This window comes from Capricornis sumatraensis, chromosome 9, assembly GCF_032405125.1.
Source record: "Capricornis sumatraensis isolate serow.1 chromosome 9, serow.2, whole genome shotgun sequence".
Taxonomy (NCBI): domain Eukaryota; kingdom Metazoa; phylum Chordata; class Mammalia; order Artiodactyla; family Bovidae; genus Capricornis; species Capricornis sumatraensis.
The window spans coordinates 51,448,417-51,475,455 of NC_091077.1; the positions used below are offsets into that span (position 1 = coordinate 51,448,417).

The 27,039-nt window shown below is 39.4% G+C and overlaps 1 protein-coding gene and 1 pseudogene across 1 annotated transcript; both read left to right on the forward strand.

Annotated features, from left to right (window-relative positions):
- Nucleotides 1-12,383: 12,383 nt before the first annotated feature.
- LOC138086295 (protocadherin alpha-1-like) lies at nt 12,384-14,356 on the forward strand (annotated as a pseudogene).
- An 8,880-nt stretch (nt 14,357-23,236) lies between these two features.
- LOC138086296 (protocadherin alpha-2-like) lies at nt 23,237-26,262 on the forward strand. Its single transcript, XM_068981087.1, has 2 exons — nt 23,237-25,627; nt 26,251-26,262. The coding sequence occupies exons 1-2, from the start codon at nt 23,237-23,239 to the stop codon at nt 26,260-26,262; spliced, it is 2,403 nt and encodes an 800-aa protein (XP_068837188.1).
- Nucleotides 26,263-27,039: the final 777 nt, after the last annotated feature.

Sequence of the window (27,039 nt, forward strand, 5' to 3'; positions counted from 1 at the left end):
AATTTACAAACAGCTCATGCAGCTCAGTATCAAAAAACCAAACAACCCAATCAAAAAATGGGCTGAAAATCTAAATAGACATTTCTCCAGAGAAGACATATAGATGGGCAAGAAATGAAAAGATGCTCAGCATCAGTAATTATTAGAGAGAGGCAAAATTGTAATCAGATATCACCTCACAAGAGTCAGAATGGCCGTTATTAAAAAGTCTACAAACAATAAACTCTAGAAAAGGTGTGGAGAAAAGGGGACTCTCCTTCACTGTTGGTGGGAATGTAAATTGGTAGAGCTATGGAGAACAGTATGGAGGTTCCTCAAAAAACTAAAAATAGACCTAGCATATGATCCAGCAATCCCCTTCCTGGGCATATACCTGGAGAAAAACGTGTTTCAAAAGCATACATGCATCCCAACATTCATTTTAGCACTGTTTACAATAACCAAGACATGGAAGCAACCTAAATGTTCATTGACAGATTGATGGATAAAGAAGATATGGTACATATATACAATGGAATAATTAAAGTGAAAGTCACTCAGTAATGTCCGACTCTGCTATTCCATGCAATTCTCCAGGCTAGAATACTGGAGTGGGTAGCCTTTCCCTTCTCCAGAGCATCTTCCCAACCGTGGGACCAAACCCAGGTCTCCCGCATTGCAGGCAGATTCTTTACCACCTGAGCCACAAGGGAAGTCCCAAAATAGTGGAGTGGGCAGCCTATCCCTTCTCCAGTGGATCTTCCTGACCCAGGAATTGAACCAGGGTCTCCTGCGTTGCAGGTGATTTCTTTACCAACTGAGGTATCAGGGAAGCCCCCAATGGAATATTACTCGGCTGTAAAAAGAGTAAAATAATTCCATTTACAGCAACATGGATGGACCTACAGATTTTCATACTAAGTTAGTCAGACACAGAAAGACAAATGTAATTTGACATTGCTTATATGCAGAATCTAAAAAAATGATATGAATGAACTTATTTGCAAAACAAAGACTCATAGACTTAGAAAACAAACTCATGGTTACCAAAAGGGAAAAGTGTGGGAGGGGAGGTATAAATTGGGAGTTTGGAATTAACATATACACTCTACTATATTTAAAATAGGTATGCTAAAAAATAAAAATAGATAAGCAATCAATAAGGATCTACTGTATAGTTCAGGGAACTCTACTCAATATTCTGTAATAACCTAAATGGGAAAATAATTTGGAAAAGAATATAAGTATATACACACAACATTGGAAGTCAACTATTCTCCAATATAGCATACAGATTTTAAAAAACATGGAAAGATATTTAGACTTAATTCAGTCCTTACTATAGGTTAGAGAACTCATACTGCTGAGAAGCTTTATGACTATAAAATACTTACTAAAGTCTTTACTGTGCATGAACGACTTACTTAACACCAGTTTAGTAATATTGGCAAAAAAATCCTCTGCGTGTAATCAAAATGGGAAAACTATTAGCATGCATCAACAGGTTCCTTGATAATATTCATATTGGCAAGAAGCTCTTTGAGTGTAAGGAATGTGTGAAAGCTTTTAGACATAATTCAGTCCTTAATACATGTTGGTGAATTTACACTGGTATGAATTATTATGAATATATGGAATGTGAGAAAGCCTTTAATCAAAGAAGACATGCTGATATGCAAAAGAGAATTCATAATGATGAAAATTCTATAAATATAAAATATGTGGCAAGGCCCAAAATAGTGGCTATCAGGTTACTCAATTTCAGTGAATTCATACCGGGTAGAGACTCTATGAATGCATGGTATGTGGAAAGATCTTTATTCATGTTAGATATCTTAGTTTTCATCACGTAATTCATTCTGGTGAAAACAAATTTTAGGAACTTAGGAAGAACTTTAGGCAACATTTACATCTTTCTCAGTTTGGGAGAATTCATAATATAATTTAATTAACAAAGCCTTCATTTTTCATACTTCGGTTTGTAGATAATCAGAATATCTATCCCAGAAACAAAATGGGTAGTGTAGAAACTCTGTATGCTAATTTATGTTCTTATGTATTTTACTGGTGCAGTTTTACCAGGTATAATTTGGAATTATAATAGTTACTTTGGAGAAATTTTGATATAGACTAGATTGTACATTTTGAGGCACAAAGGAAATCATATTTCTACTTCCCAGTGGAGTGCTTTATTTAATTTCTGTAAGGACTCTTCCACCTTGAAACTGGACTTTAAAATTGCCTGACATAATAATTGCTTAAGGCAAATTAAAATCATGAGAAAATTAGAAATGCCTTATTTGTAGATCCACAAAAGCCCATTACATTCCCCTCCATATCTTTTCTACTTTTCCCTTATCCATCTTTCACTTCCAGGACCTTGTTCAATTTTCATTGATTCCTTACTTTTACTCCTCTTCCTTTTCCTCAACTCACAAAACCCTCATTTACTGCATCTTAAATTTTATGTTCTCACTTGGGAAAGACTTCAACATGTAGCTATGTTTGGATTTCTGTGCCATTGTTTGGACTTCCCATAGCCCCAAATAAAAAAGAATAATGTTTATTAAGATGATCATGTGGTTTTGTCTTTTATTGATTTAGAGTATTGCACTAATAGATTTTCAGTTGATGAAACAACCTTGCATTACTGGGATAAATCACCGTTAGTTATGATGCTTTATCTTTTCAAAATTTTGCTGGATTCAATGTGCTAATATTTTGTTGAGTATTTTTGTCATATTCATAAGAGATATGAGTAGGTTTTAAAATTTTTATTTGGCTGCACTGGATCTTACTTGCGACTTGTGGGATCTTCGATCTTTGTTGTGGCAGGTGAAATCTTTGGTTGCTGCATGCAAACTCTTAGTTGTGACATGTGGGATCTAGTTCCATGACCACAGGTCAAACCCAGGCCCCCCACATTGGGAGCACAGAGTCTTATTAGTCACTGGACCACCAGGGAAGTCTCTATATATTCTTTTTTTTTCTTATAATATCTTGTCTGCTTTTATTATCAGTGGCCTCATAGAATGAGTTGAGAAATATTCCTTCTTTTTCTATTTTTTGGCAGGTGTAATGCAAAACCTCTATTAAATGACTATCTGATCCTGGGATTTTCCTTGTAGAAAGTTTTTTTTTTATGACTAACTCAATCTCTTCACTTGTTATAGGTCTATTCAGATTTTTATATTTTTTCTATAATCAATTTTGGTAGTTTGTGTCTTTCTAGGAATTTTCCCATTTCATCTACATTATCTAATTTGTTGGTCCACACTTGCTCACAACATATGAACCTTATCATATGTGATTCTTATTTCTACAAGGTCAGTACTCATGTTCTTTCTCTCATTTCCAATTCTAGTAATTTTATTCCTTTTCTTTTCGTCAATCTAGCTAAATTTTGTCAATCTTACTGATCTTTTAAAAGGACTATCTTTTAGTTTTATTGATATTTTATTTTTTTCTGTACCTTAGTTCATCAATATCTATTATGTCGTACTATTTATGTTCTTCTGGTTTATTTAGGTTTAGTTTGCCCTTCTTTTTTTCCCTTCAGTGTCTTAAGGTAGAAGTTTAATTTATTAATTTAAGATCATCCTTCTTTTTGAACTTGCAGTTGTAAATTTCCCTCTAAGCACTTGTCTCCCATTAAGGTTTGGTATGTTGTGCTCTATTTTTATTTACCACAAACTATTATTTTTTTTGACACTTCTTCCTTTGATGATTGGTCATTTAGTAATATATTATTTAATTTTTACATATTTTTTGCATTTCCCAATTTTTTGTTATTAATTTCTAATTTCCATTAAAGGGGAACACCCTTTAGTGAGTTATCTTTTTTAATTTATCAAAACTTGCTTCATGTCTTGGTTATGGTTTATCCTGGAGACTGTTTCATGTGTACTTGAGTACATTTGAGTACACTGAGTGTACATTTTATTGATGGAGTTTTCTGTAGAAGTCTATTGTATCTAGTTTCTAGTATCTAGTTTCTACAGACAGTTGTTCAAGTCTTCTGTTTCCTTGTTGATCTTATGCATGGTTATTTCATACAGGATTGATAGTGGAGTATTGAAATCTCTGTTGTGGAATTATAATGTCTTAGTGTTGGTTTCTTTATATTTATTCTTTGGAGTTCCTTGAGTTTATTGGATTTGTAGATACATGTGTGCACTTTGTTGCTCAGTCATGTCCGACTCCTTGCAACCCCATGAACAGCAGCCTGTCAGGCTCCTCTGTCCATGGAATTTTTCAGGCAAGAATACTGGAGCAGGTTGCCATTTCCTACTCCAGGGGATCTTCCTGACCCAGGGATTGAACCCATATCTCTTGCATCTCTTGCATTGGCAGCCACCCGGGAAGGCCAGTATATTTTAAAAATAATCTTTCTACTCATTTCTCCTTCTCTTCTCACTCTTGGGCTCCAATAATGTATATATTCTAATTCTTGGTGTCCCATGAGTCCCTTAGGGCTCCAATTACTTTTCTTCAATCTTTCTTCTTTCTGTTCCTCAAACATTTCCATTGTCCTACCTTCCAAGTTTGCTGATTCTTCATTCTGCCTACTGGTTTTGGCCGTTGAACTACTCTGGTGAATTTTTCACTTCAGTTATTGTATTTTTCAGCTTTAAAAAAAATCTTTGGTTGTATTGGGTCTTTATTGCTGCGTGGGCTTTTCTCCAGTTGTGACAAGTGGGGGCTCCTCTCTAGCTGTAGTGTGTAGGTTTCTCATTGTGTTGGCTTCCCTAGTTGTGGAGCACCTGCTCTAGGATGTTTGAACTTCAGTAGTTGTGGCTCCCAGTCTCTAGAGCACAGGCTCAAGAGTTGTGGCACATGGATTAAGCCACTCCACAGCACGTGGGATCTTCCCAGATCAGAGATCCAATATGTGTTTCCTATATTGGCAGGAAGATTCTTTACTGGTGAACCACAATGGAAGTCCTCAGGTTTGTTTTTTATACCATTTTCCTATTGAAGAGTATCTTGTTTTTCCCCCAGTGTTTTGGATAGTGTAAACAATGCTTATAATGCTATTAACATTTATCTAGAGGTTTTTGTGTGAATGTAAGTTATTACTACTCTGGGATAAGTACCCAGGAGTGCAATTTTAAGTCTATTTTTTCCAAAAGAATAGGCAATTATTTTCCAGAATGACTTGTGTTTTATATTCTTAGAAGCCACTTATGAATGGTCTAGTTTTCTGCATCCTTGCTGACACTTGATATTTTAACTTTTTATTTTAGTCATTCTGGTAGGTATATAATGATATCTTATTATAGTTTTAATTTGCATGTACCCAAATGCTACTGATATTGAAAATATTTTCATGTGTTTCTTTGACATCTGTATATATATTTTGGTGAAATGTTTCTTCATGTCTGTCAAGGTTCTAATTGGGCTATTCACCAAAGCAATCTTGAGAAAGAAGAATGGAACTGGAGGAATCAACCTGCCTGACTTCAGGCTCTACTACAAAGCCACAGTCATCAAGACAGTATGGTACTGGCACAGAGACAGAAATACAGATCAATGGAACAAAATAGGAAGCCCAGAGATAAATCCACGCACTTATGGACACCTTATCTTTGACAGAGGAGGCAAGAATATACAATGGAGAAAAGACAATCTCTTTAACAAGTGGTGCTGGGAAAACTGGTCAACCACTTGTAAAAGAATGAAACTAGAACACTTTCTAACACCATACACAAAAATAAACTCAAAATGGATTAAAGATCTAAACATAAGATCAGAAACTATAAAACTCCTAGAGAACATAGGCAAAACACTTTCTGACATAAATCACAGCAGGATCCTCTATGATCCACCTCCCAGAATATTGGAAATAAAAGCAAAAATAAACAAATGGGACCTAATTAAAATTAAAAGCTTCTGCACAACAAAGGAAACTATAAGCAAGGTGAAAAGACAGCCTTCAGAATGGGAGAAAATAATAACCAATGAAGCAACTGACAAAGAATTAATCTCAAAAATATACAAGCAACTCCTGCAGCTCAATTCCAGAAAAATAAACGACCCAATCAAAAAATGGGCCAAAGAACTAAACAGACTTTTCTCCAAAGAAGACAGACAGATGGCTAACAAACACTTGAAAAGATGCTCAACATCACACATTATCAGAGAAATGCAAATCAAAACCCCAGTGAGGTACCATTTCACGCCAGTCAGAATGGCTGCTATCCAAAAGTCTACAAGCAATAAATGCTGGAGAGGGTGTGGAGAAAAGGGAACCCTCTTACACTATTGGTGGGAATGCAAATTACAGCCATTATGGAGAACGATGTGGAGATTCCTTAAAAAACTGGAACTAGAACTGCCATACTGCTGGGTATACACACTGAGGAAACCAGAATTGAAAGAGACACATGTATCCCAATGTTCATCGCAGCACTGTTTATAATAGCCAGGACATCGAAGCAACCTAGATGTCCATCAGCAGATGAATGGCTAAGAAAACGGTGGTAAATATACACAATGGAGTATTACTCAGCCATTAAAAAGAATACATTTGAATCAGTTCTAATGAAGTGGATGAAGCTGGAGCCTATTATACAGAGTGAAGTAAGCCAGAAAGAAAAACACCAATACAGTATACTAACGCATATATATGGAATTTGGAAAGATGGTAACGATAACCCTGTATGCAAGACAGCAAAAGAGACACAGATGTATAGAACAGTCTTTTGGACTCTGTGGGAGAGGGTGAGGGTGGGATGATTTGGGAGAATGGCATTGAAACATGTATAATGTCAAATGTGAAACAAATCGCCAGTCCAGGTTCAACGCATGATACAGGATTCTTGGGGCTGGTGCACTGGTATGACCCAGAGGGATGGTACAGGGAGGGAGGTGGGAGGGGCGTTCAGGATGAGGAACATGTGTACACCCACGGCGGATTCACGTTGATGTATAGCAAAACCAATATAATATTGTAAAGTAATTAGCCTCCAATTAAAATAAATAAATTTATATTTTAAAAATAATTGGGCTATTCAGTTTTTTACTGTTGAATTTTGTTTTTTTCATTGTACATTCTAGATATGAGTTCTTTGTCAGTTTTATGTGCTTGCAGACAATTTCTCCAAAATTTTAGCTTTTATTCCCATACCCTAAATATGGTATATCACAAAGTAAACTTTCTTAAATCTTGATGAAGTCTAATTTATCAAATTTTTCCTTTTACAGACTATGCTTTTGCTATCAAGTCTAAGGACTCTTTCCCTACCCTTAGATCTTAAAGATTTTCTCCTATTTTTGGTAAAAGTTTTAGAGTTTTATGTTTTATTTTATGTTAATGATCCATTTTGAATTGATTTTAATATAAGATATGAGACTTCGGTGGGTCTTTTTGTTTTTTGTTTTTCCTAACAAAGTCCAATTGCTGTAACAGTATTTGCTAGAAAATCTGTCTTTCTTGCATTTAATTGCTTTTGCACCTTTGACAAATTCAGTTAATTCAGAACATTTGAGTGGGTCTATTTTTGGATTATTTATTTTGTTCCATAGATTGATCTACCTGTCTATTTATGTACCAATAATATGACTTGATTTCTGCAGCTGTATAATAACTCTTAAAATAGGATACACTGGTTCCTTCTAATTTTTACTGTTTTAAAAAATTGCTTGAGGTATTATAGTTCCTCTATCATTCCATATAATCTTGTCTGTCTATAGAAAATCTTGTTGAGGTTTTGGTAAAAATTGTGCTAAATCCATATGTTAATTCAGGGAAAAGTAACATCTCCCCATGGCATATTGAGTCATCCAATTCATGAACACAATAGAAATCCCCACTTATTTAGATATTCTTCCATTTCTTTCATCAGTGTTTTGTTGTTTTCAGAATATGGTATACATTTACACCTAAGTATCTTTTTTGAGCTAATGTAAGTAGTATTGTATTTTAAATTTAATTTTGGTATGTATATTTTCATTGTTAGTATATGAAAACACATTCATTTTTGTATGTTTGTTTTCTGTGACATTTCTGAACTCACTTTTCTAGGAGGTTTTTAACAATTCCTTGAGGTTTTAATGTGTACAGCTGTGATATCTGTAATTAGGGGCAGCTTTGTTTTTCTCATCCATATTCCTCTTATTTCCTTTTCTTGCTTTATTGCACAGAGTAGAACTTCCTGCACTATGCTAAAGAGTAGCATTTGGCCTTGTTTCCAATCAGAGGTTGACACATTCAGTTCTTCACAATTAAGTATAATGTTTTTGGGAATCAATATCACTGGGAGAAATATCAGTAACCTCAGATATGCAGATGACATCACCCTTATGGCAGAAAGTGAAGAAGAACTGTTCATGAAAGTGAAAGAGGAGAGTGAAAAGCTGACTTAAAACTCAACATTTAAAAAACGAAGATCATGGCATCCAGTCCAATCACTTCATGGCAAATAGAAGGGGAAACTGTGACAGACTTTCTTTTCTTTCTTTTCTTGGGCTCCAAAATCATTTTGGATGGTGACTGCAGCCATGAAATTAAAAGACTCTTGTTCCTTGGAAGAAAAGCTGTAACACATCTAGACAGCACATTAAAAAGCAGAGACATTGCTTTGCCGACAAAGGTCCATGTAGTCAAAGCTATGGTTTTTGCAGTAGTCATGTATGGTTGTGAGAGTTGGACCATAAAGAAAGCTGAGTGCTGAAGAATTGATGCTTTTGAACTGTGTTGTTGGAGAAGACTCTTGAGGGTCCCTTGGACTGCAAGGAGATCCAACCAATCAATCCTAAAGGAAATCAGTCTTGAGTATTCATTGGAAGGACTGATGCTGTAGCTGAAGCTCCAGTACTTTGGTCCCCTGATGCGAAGAGCTGACTCATTGGAAAAGACCCTGATATTGGAAAAGATTGAAGATAGGAGGAGAAGAGGACAACAGAGGATGAGATAGTTGGATGGCATCACCGACTTGATGGACATGACTTTGAGCAAGCTCCGGGAGATGGTGATGGACAGGGAAGCCTGGTGTGCTGCAGTCCACTGGGTAGCAAAGAGTCGGATATGACCGAGGGACTGAATTTTCTATAGGATTGTCATGGATGCACTTCATCAAGTTGAGAAAGTTCTATGATTTTTGAGGAAAAGTCAGATATGATTTTTATATTAGTTCATGTATAGGTAAAGTGTATTTTCCCTCTGGCCTCTTTCAGGATTTTTTAAATTAAACTTTTTATTTTGGGATAATTGTACATTCAAATTTAGTTGTAAGTCATAATAGAGAGAGATCTTGTGTACCTTTCACCCAGTTTCCCCTGATAACATAGAGTAAAACTGTAGTACAAGAATATAATTTTAATTTAATCTTTGATTTTTAACAATGTGAAACTGATATGCCTAGATGTAGATATTTTGGCATTTATTCTGCTTAGTGTTATCTGAGCTTCCTGGTTCTGTGATTTGATGTCTGAAATTAATTTGGAGGAAATTCTCAGTCATTATTATCTCAAATATTTTTTCCTTTTCTCTCTTTCTTCTCCTAGTACTCTCATTATGTGCATGTTATACTTTTAAAAATTTGGCCTACTGTCCTTTGATTTTATGTTCTGTTTTTTTAAAACCTTTTTACTCTTTCCTTACCATTTTCTGAGGAGTCTATTGATATATCTTCTAGCTCAGAGATTCTTTCCTCATCCACATCCAATCGACTAATGAAGATCAAATTCATCATTAGTCATCAAAGTTATCTTTCATTTCCATTACATTTTTAAAAAATCTCTAACATTTCTTTTTGGTTCTTCCTTAGGACTTCCATCTCTGTTTACATTGCCCATCTCTTCTGTTCTTATATATTGTCTATCCATTGATGTCATTAGTATATTAACCATAGTTGATTTAAAATCCCAATCTGATAATTTCAACATTCCTGTCATGTCTGGTTCTGATGTTTGCTCTGCTCTTCAAATCGTGGAGTTTTCCCCCCCCCTTTTGGTATACCTCATAATTTTTTATTGATAGCTGGATATAATATACCTGGTAGAAAGAACTGCTATAACTAGTCTAGTCATAATGAGGTAGTGAGGTGTGGGGAGAAGGGAAACATTCTATAGTCCTATGATTAGGTCTCAGTCTTTTAGTGACCTTATGCTTCTGGACTATGAACTTCACAAGCGTTTCTCATTCCCTCCACCACAGGTCAGACAGGATAGCTAGAATGCCCTGGAACTGGGTATTTTTCTTCTGTCTTATGGAAGGTTAGAGTCTGCTGGAACTGGGTATTTCCTTTCCTTTAGGTCAGTTAGGTTCTGATAATAAACAATAAATAATTAAACTTCCATTAATTAGTTTCCCCTGAGGGAAGGCTTCTTAAGAAGCAAAGGGTACTCTGGGTATTTCACAATGGTTCCTTTTCCCCTCCCACTGCCAGAAACATGAAGGGATTTTTTTTTCTGATATTTACTGTAGGAATATGGTCAAGCTCTGGGAGATAAATTTCAAAATATTTTTGCCCTAAGCTAAGTCGCTTCAGTCGTGTCCGACTCTGTGTGACACCATAGACGGCAGCCCACCAGGCTCCCCAATCCCTGGGATTCTCCAGGCAAGAACTCTGGAGTGGGTTGCCATTTCCTTCTCCACTGCATGAAAGTGAAAAGTGAGAGTGAAGTTGCTCAGCGACTCTTAGCGACCCCATAGACTGCAGCCTACCGGGCTCCTCTGTCCACGGGATTTTTCAGGCAAGAGTACTGGAGTGGGGTGCCATTGCCTTCTCCGATTTCCTCCACCTCAAAATGCTTCCCCCTAGATTTTTCAGCTCTGAGACTCATCCACATTGAGCCTGAAGCACTTTATGCATTATAATTTAAATGCTCCTGCTCCAGCTCTGATTCCCATAGTGGCTTCTGCTCTTGGGTCTCTGTGTCAGTAATCTCTGACTTTCTGTATTCCCCTATTTATTTTATTTTGGGGGCAGTGGTTTGCCCTATGTCCTCCCTTCTCTTACATATCCAAAAGAGGTTGTTGACTTTTTTCAGTCTGCTCACTTTTTGTTGTTAGAATGGAGTGGTGATTTCAAAGCCTGTTACATTCAGAACTAGAAACTGGAAGTCCTTGATAGTGTCTTTTGATGGAAAAATTATTTTTCAACTTTTTCAGAGTCTAATTTGTCTATTTCTTATTTTGTTGCCTGTACCACATACAGGGAATCATCACCAAATTGAAAGTCATGAAGCTTTTGCCATGTATTCAGCTAAGTATTTTACAGTTTTAAGTCTTAAATTTAGGTCATGGATCTATTTGAGTTAATTTTTGTATGTGGTGGTCAGTTAGGGTATAACTCATAACGATATCCTGTTTTCCCAGGTGGTGCTAGTGCTCAAGAACCCACCTGCCAATGCAGGAGATGTAAGAGATGTGGGTTTGATCCATGGGTCAGGAAGATCCCCTGCAGGAGGGCATGGCAACCCACTCCAGTCTTTGTGCCTGGAGAATCCCATGGACAGAGGAGCCACAAAGAATCGGACATAACTGAAGCAATTTAGCATATCCTGTTTTCCCAGCACCATTTGTTGAAAGGACTTATTTTTCCTCCTCTTGAATGGTCTTCGCACTTTTGTTGAAAATCGTTTGACCATATATGTAAGAATTTCTTTCTGGATTCTTTTTTTCTATCCCATTGGTCTATGCGTCTGTCTTTATGACAGTGCCACACTGTTTTGATTACTGTAGCTTTGTATTAAGTTTTGAAATGAGGAAATGTGAGTCTTTTGGCTTTGCTCTTTTTCAGGATTGTTTTGGCTATTTATGGTCCCTTGAGATTCTGTATATTTCCATATGCATGCCTGCTAAGTCACTTCAGTCATGTCCAACTCTTTACAATGCTATGTACTGCAGCCCACCAGGCTCCTCTGTCCATGGGATTCTCCAGGCAAGAATACTCGAGTGTGTTGCCATGCCCTCCTCAAGGGAATCTTCCGGACCCAGGGATGGAAACTGTCTCCTACATCTTATGCATTGGCAGGCAGGTTCTTTACCACTAGTGCCACCTGGGAAGCCTATGTTTCCATATGCTGCTGCTGCTGCTGCTAAGTTGCTTCAGTCATGTCTGACTCTTTGTGACCCTATGGATTATAGCCAACCAGGCTCCTCTGTCCATGGGGATTCTCCAGGCAAGAAAACTGGAGTGGGTTGCCGTGCCCTCTTCCAGGGGGTCTTCCCGACCCAGGAATTGAACCTGAATCTCCTCTATTGCAGGCAGATTCTTTACCACTGAGCCACCAAGGAAGCTCATGTTTCCATAGACTAATTACCAAAAACTAAAGAAGGAAACCATTTTGTCACCACCAGAGAGAAGACAAAAACTGTAAAAAGATAATTTATTTCAAATATGAAGCTTTAAAAAAGCAAGATTTTAAAGTAAAGTGAGAGTGACAGGAAAGGTGTAATGCTTTTCCAATGCTATTTTCAAGGAGAGGTGGCCAGACTCCAGAGCCTGCTGCTCTCACTTCTGCTCCTTACAGCCTGAGGGACTGGCAGTGGCCAGATACATTCTTGGTTCCTGAGGAAGCCAAACACAGCACCTTCGTGGGTCGCATCGCCCAGGACCTGGAGCTGGAGCTGGTGGAGCTGGTGCCATGCCTGTTCTGGGTTGCATGGGGAACTGGTTCCACAGGGAACTTCTGAAGATGAATCTGCAGAATGGCATTTTGTTTGTGAATTCTCAGATCCATTGGGAGAAACTGTGTGGACAGAGGGCCAAATGTAGTATCCACCTAGAGGTAATCGTGGACAGGCCGCCTCAGGTTTTCCCTGTGGATGTGGAGGTGCACGCTTTAATAAAAATCCTCTGGTCTTTGGAGCAAGAGAAACAGGTTAATTTATTTCTGAATCTAGATTGCTAGATTCGCATTTCCCGATAGAGGGCGCTGCTATCACAGACATTGGTACCAATGCTATTCTAACCCTCAGCTCCAGGGTTTATTTCTCTTTGGGTGTACAGGCACGTGGTGAACTAAGTCACTTTAACTTGAATTGAAGTCTTTGGATAAGAAGAAACAACAGAACTTCATTTATGATTGACAGCCACTGGGACGGGAGCAAACCAGAACTAGAAGGTACAGTTCAGCTGCTGATCATAGTGCTTGACACTCCATTGTTTGCCCAGGCCGTGTACACAGTGTACTTATTAGAGACTATAGCAAATGGAACATTAGTGATCACATTAAACACCTGTGACGCTGATGAAGGTGTAAATGGTGAAACTGCCTTTTCCTTTGGCAATGATATCCCTCTTGACATAAAAAGAAACAGCTTCAAAAACAATTCCAGCTCAGGGGAAATTAGGCTACTTGGTAGACTGAATACGAAGAAATGAAACCCTATGAAATTCAGGTAAAAGCAGTTGATAAAGGAGGTCCTCTAGTATCAAATGACTGCAAGGTTTTAGTGAGTGCTGGATGTAAATGATAATACTCTTTACCAGTTAGAGGACCCTTCACTCTGCACTGTCATTGCCTTCATCTCCTTGTCCAACTGTGACTGTGGTGTCAGTGGGTAGGTGACCTGCACCCTGAGGCCTCATGTCCCCTTCAAGCTGATGTCCACCTAAAAGAATTAATTGGTGCTGGACAGAGCCCTGGACTGTGAAAGCGTGTTGAAATATGTGGTGATGGTGACTGTAAGGTGCTCACCTTCCCTGTCGACCATGACCAACATGCTCGTGGAGGTGGCCAATGTGAACTACAACATGCCTGGCTGCTGCCTCCTGAGCTGGGTGACTGGGCTGTGCGGTGAGCCAGATGGTGGCAGGGTAGGTGAGTGCGGGCCACGTGGTGGCGAAGGCGCACACAGTGGATGCGGACTGGGCTATACCACAAGCTGTCTTAAGGACTCGGGGCTACCATATGTGTTTGTCATACGAGCTGTAGCCAGTGGTGGGTGGCGAGCACAGTGCGTTCCTCGTGGGGCTGTACACTGGCGAAATCCACATGACGCACACCCTGGGCAAGGTGGACGCACTGCGCCTGTTGGTGCTGGTGAAGGATGAGGGTGAGCCGGCGCTGCCAGCCATGGCTACCGTGCCAGAGGACAGCAGCCGGGTGCTCAAGGCCTCTTTGTGGGCTTCGATGGGCATCGCCGGAAGAGAAATGGTGTTAGTGGGATGTCAACGTGTACCTGACCATCGCCATCTGTGCGGTGTCCAGCCTGTTGATGTCATGCTGCCGCTGTACACGTCGCTGTGGTGCTCCGTGCTGCCCAGCGAGGGTGCATGTGGTCCACGAAGCCTAAGCTGGTGCGCTCCATCATGGTGGGGAGCTGGTCTTACTCTCAGCAGACTCAGCAGAGGGCGGGTGCTCTGGGGAGGGAGCACCCAACACCAACCTCATGGCTTCCAGCTCCGTCTTTGTTCAGGTCTGAACACGTTGGGAGGAAATGAATATCCAGAAACAAATTCGGATCATTCTGGTAATGTAAATTCAACTTCCAAGCTTTAGGTTTAGTTTTTAAATTTTTTACCTTATCTAACCATCTTTTCAAATGTCACTTTAAAAACTGTATTCCAAGTGTTCGCTAAAGTCAGAACAAATCTTACCATTTATTGTAGATGTTTATTCTATTACATATTGCTGCACCTTGAATTGAACTTGGAGTCAAACAACAAGCACATATAGGGACAAATCATCATATTCCTTGGTTTAAATAGCAGGATGCTTTTGAAAGAAATACTGAAGTATTAAGTAGGTTTGAGCATATTTAACATAGGATCTTAATGTAGTCAAATACAGTGACATTTTCAAGTTTATTTATATCTCATAATGAAATGTCAAGCTCTGGACAAAAAATTATAGGCAAATTTTTAGAAACCATTTGCCTTTCCTTAATATTTTAAGTTTCAAAGTGGGCAATTTAAAAAATCATTTTAAGCAAAAGTAATTTAAAATATATTTTAGGATAATATTTTAATTTTTGTATTAAAATATAGTTATTTTTTGGTTGCCATTATGGTCACTATCCTGATGCCAATGACTTTGAGTTCTCCTGGTTCTAGAAAGATTGATGTGGAATGATTTTGTTATTATAGGATCATTGAATAGGCAACACTTACTGAGCACCTTCCATTTACTCACAAATGTTCTAAGACACTTTATTTTTATTTCTCTCAACCTTTCCAATAACTTTGTGAAGTGCATACTTTAATCTCACTTTGTGGATGAATGCGGGGGGCGCTCCGCAGAAACAGAGAGGCAGTGGAACTTCCCTCGGCAAAGCCAAGCTGTCCCGAGGAGAGGTGAGCCTGCTGTCCACCAACCCAGCCCCTCGGCGAGCGAAAGACATCCAGACGCGACAGGGGTTCCGTCTAAGCAGTTCCGCTTTATTGCCACAAACTCTAGGTTTATATAGGCAAGCAGGAGGGTTCTGCGAGGGATTTTCCATAGTTGCACCAATCACGTTAAAGGTCAAATCGTAATATGCCATAGTTTCACCAATCACGTTAAAGGTCAAATCGTCATGTGCCTTCATTATAACAGGACTCTATGGTGATCACGCGCTGTCCACGTGCACGGAAATCAAGAGAGCCAATCAAAAAACTTTAACATAGACCACGCTCCTATCTCATCCGGCAGGCGCCATCTTAGTTTCCGACCGCAAAGCTAACCCATCTTTTTTAAGGTTTCCCATTTAGGGCCCCACAGAGGAAGGTGCTGAGGCTCAGACAAACTAAGTGCAATATTTTTACTTAGTTTCCTCTAAATTTCCCAAGGATATCCAAAATTGGCTTGTTCTAATGCACTTCACTGCCTTGTATAAAGTATTTAAAGTAGCTTACAATGGAAGATATAAGAATGATTTTTAAAATCTGTTTAAAAGTCAAAGTCAAAGATCAAGAGAAGAGTGGGAACAATTTATCAAAAAATCAATAATAGGTTGAGTGCAAATACTAATACTCATCTTCCTAGAAGTAAATACAGAAATATAAAAAAGAATAAAAGGAAATTCTCTATACCAAATTTTCAAGAGAGGGAAAAAAAAGCTCCTCTCTTTCTGCTGTAAACTCAAACAGTTGATTACTGATCATTATGTAAGGGTTTAGCAATATACTGAAGAGTATGTTTGATAGCAGTTTTGCCAAACCAGCTGAAACACATTTGTTAAAAATATTATACTTGCTAGTCACTAAGTCAAGAACATAATGTTAAATTTTATTTCCTATGTTTGATTCTGAAGTTACACAAGCATTAAATGAACATATTTTTGTCTACATTCAAATAAACATACAGAAAATGTCCTATGAAAGTCCCCTTATAGAAGCATTCTATAAGAAGTTAGTATAATTTAGTAGTTAAGTTTCTAGAGATTTGAACTGATAGAGAACTGTTGCTTAGAGTGTTTCAAAAAACAGAACAAGATGTTTCTGCAACTTTTCAAATATTAATCATCATCCCCCTAGGCTTTTGGCAAAAACCAAAGTAATATTAATAATAATAATAATTTAAAAGTCATATTTGCCAAGTTTCCAGCTCCTTTAAATGTGAGGTAAACTTTGCAAGATTATAAAGTTGAGAAAGATAAATTGAGTCACAAAAGAGTTTCTCTTCCCTAATTCACACTACCTATGTCCCCATGTCCAGGCTTAGGAATTTCTCTAGGGACACTCAATATATTTACAGATGGATCCATTCCACAAGCACAAATGGAAAGCCTACTGGATACTAAGTCCTGCTGTAGAAACTAGGGACCTAGCAAGAGTGAAACAAGATAGGTGAGGTCCCTGACTTCAAGGTGATCACACTGTAACCCATTTAAAATTACAATTGTGTTATGAAAAGACTTGGATTTGGTGTAATATTGCCTTTTCAGTTTTATTTGTTTAAACAAATTGTCTTATAAAGGAGAAACTCATTCTATTAATAACTTTTTAAAAATAGGCAATATAATGCTGACTGCTATTAGCCGTAGTTAATATTCTTTTGCCATTCAGAATCTTTGTGCCAACTTTCAATAGTTTTGTCTTCCTTTATAAGATTTCTTCCATGAAAAGTATTCTTTCCTTTCTTCTTCTTTATTAAGATGACCCAGTTGCCTTATTTTTCTACTTTTCCACCATTCTTTGCTATCATTAATGTGTTATATAGATTTATGGGAAAGTTTATTTCTTGGCACATATTTCATGGTATGTTTACAATTCAAATTAGTCATTCATTTGGGAAATGTATTAACTTAAAACGGTCATATCTTCAAAAGGTAAAGTTATATATGCTGAGATCTTATCAGATATGGCGGGCTACAGTTCATAGAGTTGCAAAGAGTTGGACACAACTGAAGCAACTTAGCACACATGCAATTTGATTAGTTTTGGTTAATATTAATTATCCATTAAAGCTGGCAGCTTCACACCTTTGTCATCTATCTGAAAAAACTAGACAGAGATCATTGTGTTGTTAATACTTTTTATTCTCATTTTTCTATGAAGGCTCCAGAAATCATCCCAGTGGAAACAAAACCTATCATTGCTTTCAGTAAAATATTGGTAAAACATAGCATATTATCATTTGATTATTCAATTTCAGTAATGAATTTAAATTTCATAACTATGATTTTAGGATACTTTCAAGTTACCTTGGTATAATTATAACAATGTAATTTAATTTGTAGGGGAATACTACAAATTAGCATTATCTAAAATATAAGGAATAATACCCAAGAAGATTATCTCTTGATATGTTCCTTCTTTTTCAGAAAACTTCCTTTTTAAGATTAGAACTGTGATTATATTTTCTAATATTTGTTGTTCAGTTTCTAAGTCGCGTCTAACTCTTTGTGATCGCACAAACTGCAGCATGCCAGGTTTTTCTGTCCTTCACTATCTCCCTGAGTTTGCTCAAGCTCATGTCAATTGACATGACCATTGACCTGACATGTCCAAACTCATGACCACTGAGTCAGTGATGCCATACATCTCATCCTCTGTTGCCCCTTTTCCTCCTGCCCTCAATCTTTCCCAGCATCAGGGTCTTTTCCAATGAGTCAACTCTTTGCATCAGGTGGCCAAAGTATTGGAGCTTCAGCATCAGTCTTTCCAGTGAATATTCAGGACTGATTTCCTTTAGGATTGACTGGTTGGATCTCCTTGCAGTCCAGGAGACTCTCAAGAGTCTTCTCCAACACCACAGTTTGAAAGCGGTGATTCTTTGGTGCTCAGCCTTCCTTATGGTCCAACTCTCACATCCATATATGACTACTGGAAAAACCATAGCTTTTACTATATGGACCTTTGTCAGCAAAGTGATGTCTCTGCTTTTTAATAAGCTATCTAGGTTGTCATAGCTGTTCTTCCAAGGAGCAAGCATCTTTTAATTTAATGGCTGCAGTCATCGTCCACATTGATTTTGGAGCCCAAGAAAGTGAAATCTGACACTGTTTCCACATTTTCCCCATCTATTGCCATGGATTGATGGGACCAGATGCCATAATCTTAGTATTTTGGATGTTGAGTTTTAAGGCAACATTTTAACTCTCTTCTTTCATCTTCATCAAGAATGTTCTTTTGCTTCTCTTCACTTCCTGCTATTGAAGTGGTATCATCTGCATATTTGAGGTTGTTGATATTTCTTCTGGCAATCTTGATTCCAGCTTGTGATTCATTCAGCTTACTGTTATTTTCTAGTATGTGCTGTGCTATGCTTAGTCATGTCCAACTTTTTGCAACCCCATGGGTTGTAGCCTGCCAGGCTCTTCTGTCCATGGAGATTCTCCAGGCAAGAATACTGGAGTGAGTTGCCATGCCCTTTTCCAGGAGATCTTCCCAAACCAGGGATCAAGCCCAGGTCTCCCTCATTGCAGACAAATTCTTTACCATCTGAACCATCAGGGAAGCCTATGAATACTGCAGTGGTCCACCTATCCCGTTTCCAGGGGATCTTCCCAACCCAAGAATCAAACCAGGGTCTCCTGCATTGCAGGATTCTTTACCAACTGACCTACCAGGGAAGCCCATTTTCTAGTATAACAGTAAATAATTAGAGAAGTTAGGCATCACTTCAAAGTACCTTTGAGACTTATGGTCAGGCAAGAATGCAAATAGATGAGAATGAGAAACAGTTGTTTATTTTGGTAGCCACTGTCAATATTTCTGTTCTCCTCCTTCTGGGAACACTGGAAGATTTCATTTCCTTGCTACCCTGAGCTTTGATTTTCTTTGATCAAATACATGTGAATGATGTATATCACTTCCAAGCAGAACAGATGATTGCCAGTGAAAGATTGCCTCCTGCTGTCTTTTCCTATTGTAGCATTTGTGGAAGTACAGGTTGATGCTGAGATGCCATTGATCAAAATATTCTGGGATGCTGAGCCAACATGTGGAGAAAAGCTGTCCTAGACCAGTCTCCCATAACCACAGAGGACTTTGCAGGAGTCAGAGATAAAATCATGTTTATTTAAAATGGAAACAGTCAATATACAGCAACATGGTTATTGGGGTTCCACTGCCACTAAGCTAATGTGAATAGAATATATTTTACAAGAACAGCATTACAACATGTAGTCTATACAACTTACAACATGTAGTCTATACAACTGATAGGAGAACATTATTATTGACCCTTTCACTAAAGTATCTGACCATTAAGTAGATTATATAACTTGGATTCTATGGAAAAATTATTGTGTAGTGATTTCTTTTTATATAAAAATCAGGAGAAGAAAAATAATAAACTGAATTTAAAATGTTTTAGGCACCTCTTTTTTTTTTTCTTGCCTATCATCCATTTCCCTTTCTTGCTTTCTTCCTTCAGGGGCTTTGTTGTAGTTTTGTGAAAGATTTGAATGAGCATTTTCGAAGAATGAATGCTCAGAGACATAAAATCATAGGGAATTGACAGTTTGCTTTGGTAAGTGCAAAGGGTATTCTTAGCAATGGATACTATATTGGTTTTGTAATACTTCTGTATGTAACAACTTACCACAATCTTGGGGGCTTGAAACAACACAACAGAAATTTATTCTCTCACAGTTCTAGAGGCCAGAAGTCCAACAAGGTGTTGGCAGGGCCATGATCTTTCTGAAGACTGTAAGGGGAGAATTCTTCCCAGCCTCTTCCAGGTTCTGGTGGCTCTAGCCATTCTGTGGCTCATGGCAGTGTAACTCCAGTTTCTGTCTCAGTGGTCGCAGATCCTTCTTTCACATGCCTCTGTGCATTTTTTGTCTCTTATAAGGATATTTGTCACTGGATTTGTGACCCACCCAAATCTAGGATAATGTGTTTAGGTTTATCTTAATTATGTCTGTAAAGATCTCTATTCCAAATAAAGACACATTTTAAGGTTCTGAGTGGATATAACTTTTGGGAGCTACCATTCCAACCACTACAGTTACAAAGAAATGTTAAGCTTATTGGCTAAGCTTGGCTTCTCAGACTCCTATCCCCATTGGAGGAAATGTGCTTGCATTTCTGGCAATGGAAATCTATCTCTCTGAGAGAGGGGGAGAGATATTCCGGGTCCTCAGAAACCCTGAATAACAGAAGAATGTGCCTCATACCTTCAGACATATGATTCTCAAATTCCAGAAAAAAATAGTTTATAGGATTGCAAAAATTCTCTTTAAGCAAGCCATGTTTCCTAAAGCTAATATCTGGATTTTAGGCATAACTCCTTAATATGTCAACAGTAGCTGGTATGTGGCTACTGATTATTAAAAAACCCATAGGGTATTACAAATGTACAGTTGCACTGCAACTACTTAATGATATAATGGCTAGCAGCTATGTGCAATCACTTTAAGCTCCAGGAGAAACCGAATACATGAGTCCTTGTACTGGCCTTAACGAAAACCAACCTCCTTGTTTTTAGTCCACATAATTTAGGTGTGCCTAATTTCATCTCCTGGCTTCAAGAATAAATAAGCAAACCATATCTGGCCAGTGTGAGGACCATCACCACTACTGACTAAAGAAAAGATATGTCATCTAAAACAGGATCAAAGGAAGTGATTGTCTATTGGGCTACTAGGAAAAGGGCATTTTTCTTTCTGCTGAGAGTTACTACATGTTGCCTGAAAATAGGTACCCTAAAAGCTACCCTAGCAATTTTTGCCATCACATGTAAAAGTATTATAAATGTTGAGATAATTTTCTTATGACATTATTAAAGTGTGTACACCCAGCTCTTCCTGAAACTAGTACATAATTTTCCATTTCCATGTATAAAACAATAAATAATGTTCTGCTTTTTTTGCTTAAGTCAGTTTATTGTTAGAATATGATTAATAGACATATATACTTCATAGATGATGTGCATAAGTATCTTAAGATATTAGACTCAAGGGAGAAATTAGCATTGGATTTCAGTACCAGGAAAATCTAGTTTTTCTTTAGCAAGGATTTTTTTCTTTTACTGACACTATAAATTTTACAATTTATTTTTGTTTTCCTCTTTGCTGAAAATAAAGTTTGTGACTGTCTTATTGTGGTTCAGTCATAAGATGTGTCCAACTCTTTGCGACCCCATGAACTGCAGCACTCCAGGCTTCCCTGTCCTTCACCATCTCCTGCAGTTTGCTCAAACTCATGTCCATTGAGTCAGTGATGCCATTTAACTATCTCATCCACTGTCTCCCTCTTCTCCTCATGTCTCAATCTTTCCCAGCATCAGAGTCTTTTCCAATGAATAGGCTCTTTGCATCAGGTGGACAAAGTATTGGAGCTTCAGCTCAGCATCAGGCCTTCCAGTGAATATTTGGGGTTGATTTCCTTTAGAACTGACTGATTTAATCTCCTTACTGTCCAAAGGACTCTCAAGAGTCTTCTTCAGCACCACAGTTTGAAAGCATCAGTTCTTCAGTGTTCAGCCTTCTTTGTGGTTGTGACCTCCTTAGAGTAACTGAAGATAACTTTTATGCATTTTGACACTGACTTACCCTCAATTCATTTTGTTTTATCCATATGTTATCTTTGTCATATTTTCATATCATTTGTATATGAAGGGGACAGCTAAGAATTATTAAAGTAAGATATTCTCAACACTAAAAAGAGATCAATTGTACTGTTCTTGAATAAAAATCCAAATGTAGTAGAAAAGGGGATATTCTTAATTAAGAATACATTATCCAGATGAGGAAAATAAATTATTAATTTACAAACATCTGTGAACAGTCCAGAAAGCAAAATTAAATCACAAAGCAAAAATTAAATATATAAATATATTTTCAATTTATAAAATATAAACTAAAATATCCTTTGATTTCTATGTGTTTTACTTGAAGAAACAGAAAAAAATTCTGTTATATCCAAAAGAACTGGAAGCAGGGTCTCACAGATATTTTCATGGTGGTGATGGTTTAGTTGCCAAGTTGTGTCTGACTCTTGTGATCCCATGGACAGAGGAGCCTGCCAGGCTACAGTCCATGGGATTCTCCAGGCAAGAATACTGGAGTGGGTTGCCATTTCCTTCTCCAGGGATCTTCCCAACCCAGGAATCGAACCTGGGTTTTCTACATTGTAGGTAGATCCTTTATCAACTGAGCTGCAAGGGAAGCCCATATTTTCATACCCATGGTTATAAACAGCACTAGTCTCAATAGCTAAAAGGTGGAAGCAACCAAGATATCCATGGACAGGTGGATGAATGAATAAACAAAATGTGGTATATAAAAAAATCAGAATATTATTTGACCTTATAAGTAAGGAAATTCATCACATGATACAACATAGATGAACCTTAGTGAAATAATCCAGTCACAACCAAACTGTGAGATTTCACTTATGTGAGGTACCTAGAGTGGTCAAATTTGTAGAAACAGAAAGTAGAATGGTGGTGAGAGGGATGCAGTGTGGTGGAAAAGGGGAGTTGTTTTCTAATGGGTATAGAGATTCATGTTGCAAGATGAAAGTTCTCAAGATATTTCACAACAATGTGACTATAACAAACCAAACTTTATACTTAAAAGTGGATGATATGGTAAATTTTGTTATATATTTTTAACAGTAAAAGGGGGAAATGATATATTTCAGTTTAAGATAGGTATTTTTCCTAAATGAAATCTATCAGTAAACTTAGCCTGAGCAATTGTTAAAATTTAAATCCACACAATCAACAGTAGAGCCTACATTTTGGCCACATGATGTCGCTGTCTTACCACAGTATGTTCTCTAAGAAGAAAAATACCCAGAACCCTATTGTAACTCCAGAGAGGAGAGCAATAAGAGAGGCAGCAGGACTTGAGCAGAGATTAGAGGACAACATTTAAAATTTTGCACAACACGATATTCTAATTTGATCAACTCACTGAGAATTGGTGATGGTGTCTTCTAAGAGTAGGGGCGTGGAGGTCCGGCATCTGCTTCCGCTGCTTCTGCTCTTAGCTGTAGGCGAGGCCGGGAGAGGCCAGGTCCGCTACTCAGTCGCTGAGGAGGCCAAACACGGCACCTTCGTGGGCCGCATAGCCCAGGACCTGGGACTGGAGCTGGCGGAGCTGGTGCCGCGCCTGTTCCGGGTGGCATCCAAAGGCCGCAGGGACCTTCTGGAGGTAAATCTGCAGAATGGCATTTTGTTTGTGAATTCTCGGATCGACCGGGAGGAGCTGTGCGGGAGGAGGGCAGAGTGCAGTATCCACCTGGAGGTGATCGTGGATCGGCCGCTGCAGGTGTTCCACGTGGAGGTGGAGGTGAAGGACATTAACGACAACCCGCCAGTATTTCCAGTGGCGGTAAAGACTATCCGGTTTCACGAATCGAGACTGCTTGACTCACGGTTTCCTCTAGAGGGGGCATTTGATGCAGATATCGGAGTAAACGCTCTTCTCACGTACAAGCTCAGCTCCAGTGAGTATTTCTTTCTAGATATACAGACAAATGATGAACTAAGTCAATCTTTGTCTCTTGTGCTGAGGAAATCTCTGGACAGAGAGGAAACTGCTGAAATTAATTTGTTACTAGTGGCTACTGATGGGGGCAAACCTGAGCTCACGGGCACTGTTCAGTTGCTTATTAAGGTATTAGATGTGAATGACAACGAACCTACTTTTGACCAATCAGTTTACAAAATACAGTTGTTAGAGAACGTGGCAAATGGAACCTTGGTGATTAAATTAAATTCTTCTGACGCAGATGAAGGATCAAATAGTGAGATTGTGTATTCATTTAGTAGTGATGTGTCCCAGAATATAAAGACCAAGTTCAACATAGATCCTAGCTCAGGGGAAATCAGAACTAAGGGACAATTAGATTATGAAGAAGTGAAATTATATGATATTCAAGTTATTGCATATGACAACGGGACTCCGTCAATGTCTGGGCACTGTAAAATTTCAGTAAAACTTGTGGACATCAATGATAACTCACCAGAAGTCTCAATCACGTCTCTTTCACTTCCCATTCGAGAAGATGCTCCACTGGGCAGTGTCATTGCTCTCATCACGGTGGCCGACCGTGACTCTGGTGCCAATGGACAGGTGACCTGCACCCTGATTCCCCAAGACCTCTTCAAACTGGTGTCCACCTTCAAGAATTACTATTCACTCGTGTTGGACAGCGTCTTGGATCGCGAGAGCGTGGCGAACTATGAGGTGGTGGTGACCGCGAGGGACGGGGGCTCGCCTTCGTTGTCGGCCACGGCCAGCGTGTCAGTGGAGGTGGCCGACGTGAACGACAACGCGCCCGCGTTCGCGCAGCCAGAGTATACCGTGTTCGTGAAAGAGAACAACCCGCCTGGCCGCCACATCTTCACCGTGTCGGCGCGAGACGCGGACGCGCAGGAGAACGCGTTGGTGTCCTACTCGCTGGTGGAGCGGCGGGTGGGTGAGCGCGCGCTGTCGAGCTACGTGTCGGTGCACGCGGAGAGCGGCAAGGTGTACGCGCTGCAGCCACTGGACCACGAGGAGCTGGAGCTGCTGCAGTTCCAGGTGAGCGCGCGCGACGCGGGCGTGCCGCCCCTGGGCAGCAACGTGACCCTGCAGCTGTTCGTGCTGGATGAGAACGACAACGCGCCTGCGCTGTTGCCGCCCGGGCCAGGTGGAGGACCCAGCGCGGTGAGCCAGGTGGTGGCGCGTTCGGTGGGCGCGGGCCACGTGGTGGCGAAGGTGCGTGCGGTGGACGCCGACTCGGGCTACAACGCGTGGCTGTCGTACGAGCTGCAGCTGGCGGCGGGTGGCGCGAGCAGCCCGTTCCGCGTCGGGCTGTACACCGGCGAGATCAGCACGACGCGCGCCCTGGACGAGGCGGACGCGCCGCGCCAGCGCCTGCTGGTGCTGGTGAAAGACCACGGCGAGCCGGCGCTGACGGCCACGGCCACCGTGCTGCTGTCGCTGGAGGACAGCGGCCAGGCGCCCAAGGCCTCTTCACGGGCGTTGTCTGGCGCCTCTGAAGCGGAGGCCGTTCTGGTGGATGTGAACGTGTATCTGATCATCGCCATCTGCGCGGTGTCCAGCCTGTTGGTGCTCACGCTGCTGCTGTACGCGGCGCTGCGGTGTTCGGCGCCGCCCAGCGAGGGCGCGTGCGGGCCGGTGAAGCCCAGGCTGGTGTGCTCCAGCGCGGTGGGGAGCTGGTCTTATTCGCGGGAGAGGCGGCAGAGGGTGTGCTCTGGAGAGGGGCCGCCCAAAACCGATCTCATGGCCTTCAGTCCTAGCCTGCCTCAAGGTCCAGGCTCAGTGGACGAAAGACAACAACTCTCCGAATCAGAGCAATTCGGAAAGGTGAGTCTTAATTTTTCCCCCATCATCTCTAAAATTGTTTTATTTCCTTTGTTCTCCATAATTCTATTATTTTGATTTATAGTTGTTTTTATTTATATCGTTATCCTATTGTGCAATATGTGGTATGAATAGAAATCAATTTCTTGCATTGAGAAAAAATTACTTAGATGATCTTCTTTTTACATTTTGAAATTTCCATAAATTACAAAATTATTCCAAAATAATTTTCCAAATTATTCCTTTCACCATGAATAGGATTGAAGGAATAAAAAAATACTTCAGCAAAATTTGAAAATTTACTATTACCTCTAAATTGTTTTTCTTGTATTAAAAAATGACAATTGGGGAAATTTAGAGCATGATTATGGAATATATATTTTCAATTTACATCATTCATCCATTCTGTCAGAATATGTTGGAAATTTCCCAAATTATTCCTTTGATCAAGAATTTGTCTTTATCTGTTTATGTAACAATTAATATGCTAATTTTTCTTTCCATGTATTTAAAAGCAGCCTGAATAAATTTATAATGCCAGGACCTCCAAAGTACATATCATAGGTCATCACAACACGTGACATCATTTCGAAATAATTGCTAATCTTACATATGTTTTTCAACAGTATTTGGAATAAAGACTTCATATTTGCAAAATTCTTAGTTTTAAGACACAATAGAGAGTTCACTGAGAAAAGAGCTCCCTTTCAACTTTGTTTAATTGAAAAATCATTTTAAAAAGTCACATTGTGGGGTGACCAGGTAGTGGGACTTTTTCTTCATACAAGTGGAGAATACTATAACGCACTCTTTATTTTGTGGGATGTTTAGTCAGGCTTAAAGTGTATCACTGGGTCAATATATGTAGACCTCCCACTGTGCAGAGATTGACCACCTCCCTCTGGCACCACACACAATGCCTGTGATAACATTTTCCAAGACTGGCAGCAATCATATTCCTATGAAGTTGGAGTTTTCCCTAAAGGTAACATAAGGAAGGGTGCTAGTGGTAAGAACCTGCCCATCAATGCAGGAGTTTTAAGAGACTCGGGTTGATCCTTGGGCCTGGAGGAGGGCATGGCAACCCACTCCAGTATTCTTGCCTAGAGAATCCCACAGACAGAAGAGCCTGGCAGGCCACAGTCCATAGGGTCTCACAGAGCCAGACACAACTGAAGCGACTTAGCACCACACACAAGGTAAGGAAAATGTAGTTATTCAATGGAAACTACTATGTTGGGTTAAACACTAAACTTGGTGAGTAAATGTTACATTTGGAAAGGATGTTAAAAACACTTTTTTCCCAACCAAAGGAAGATGTCTTGGGGTGAAATTACTGTCTTCTACTACTCTTTGGTCCATAGTTATTTGCTTTTCCCCCCTCAAACATATGTGGATATTGATGATTCATAAAA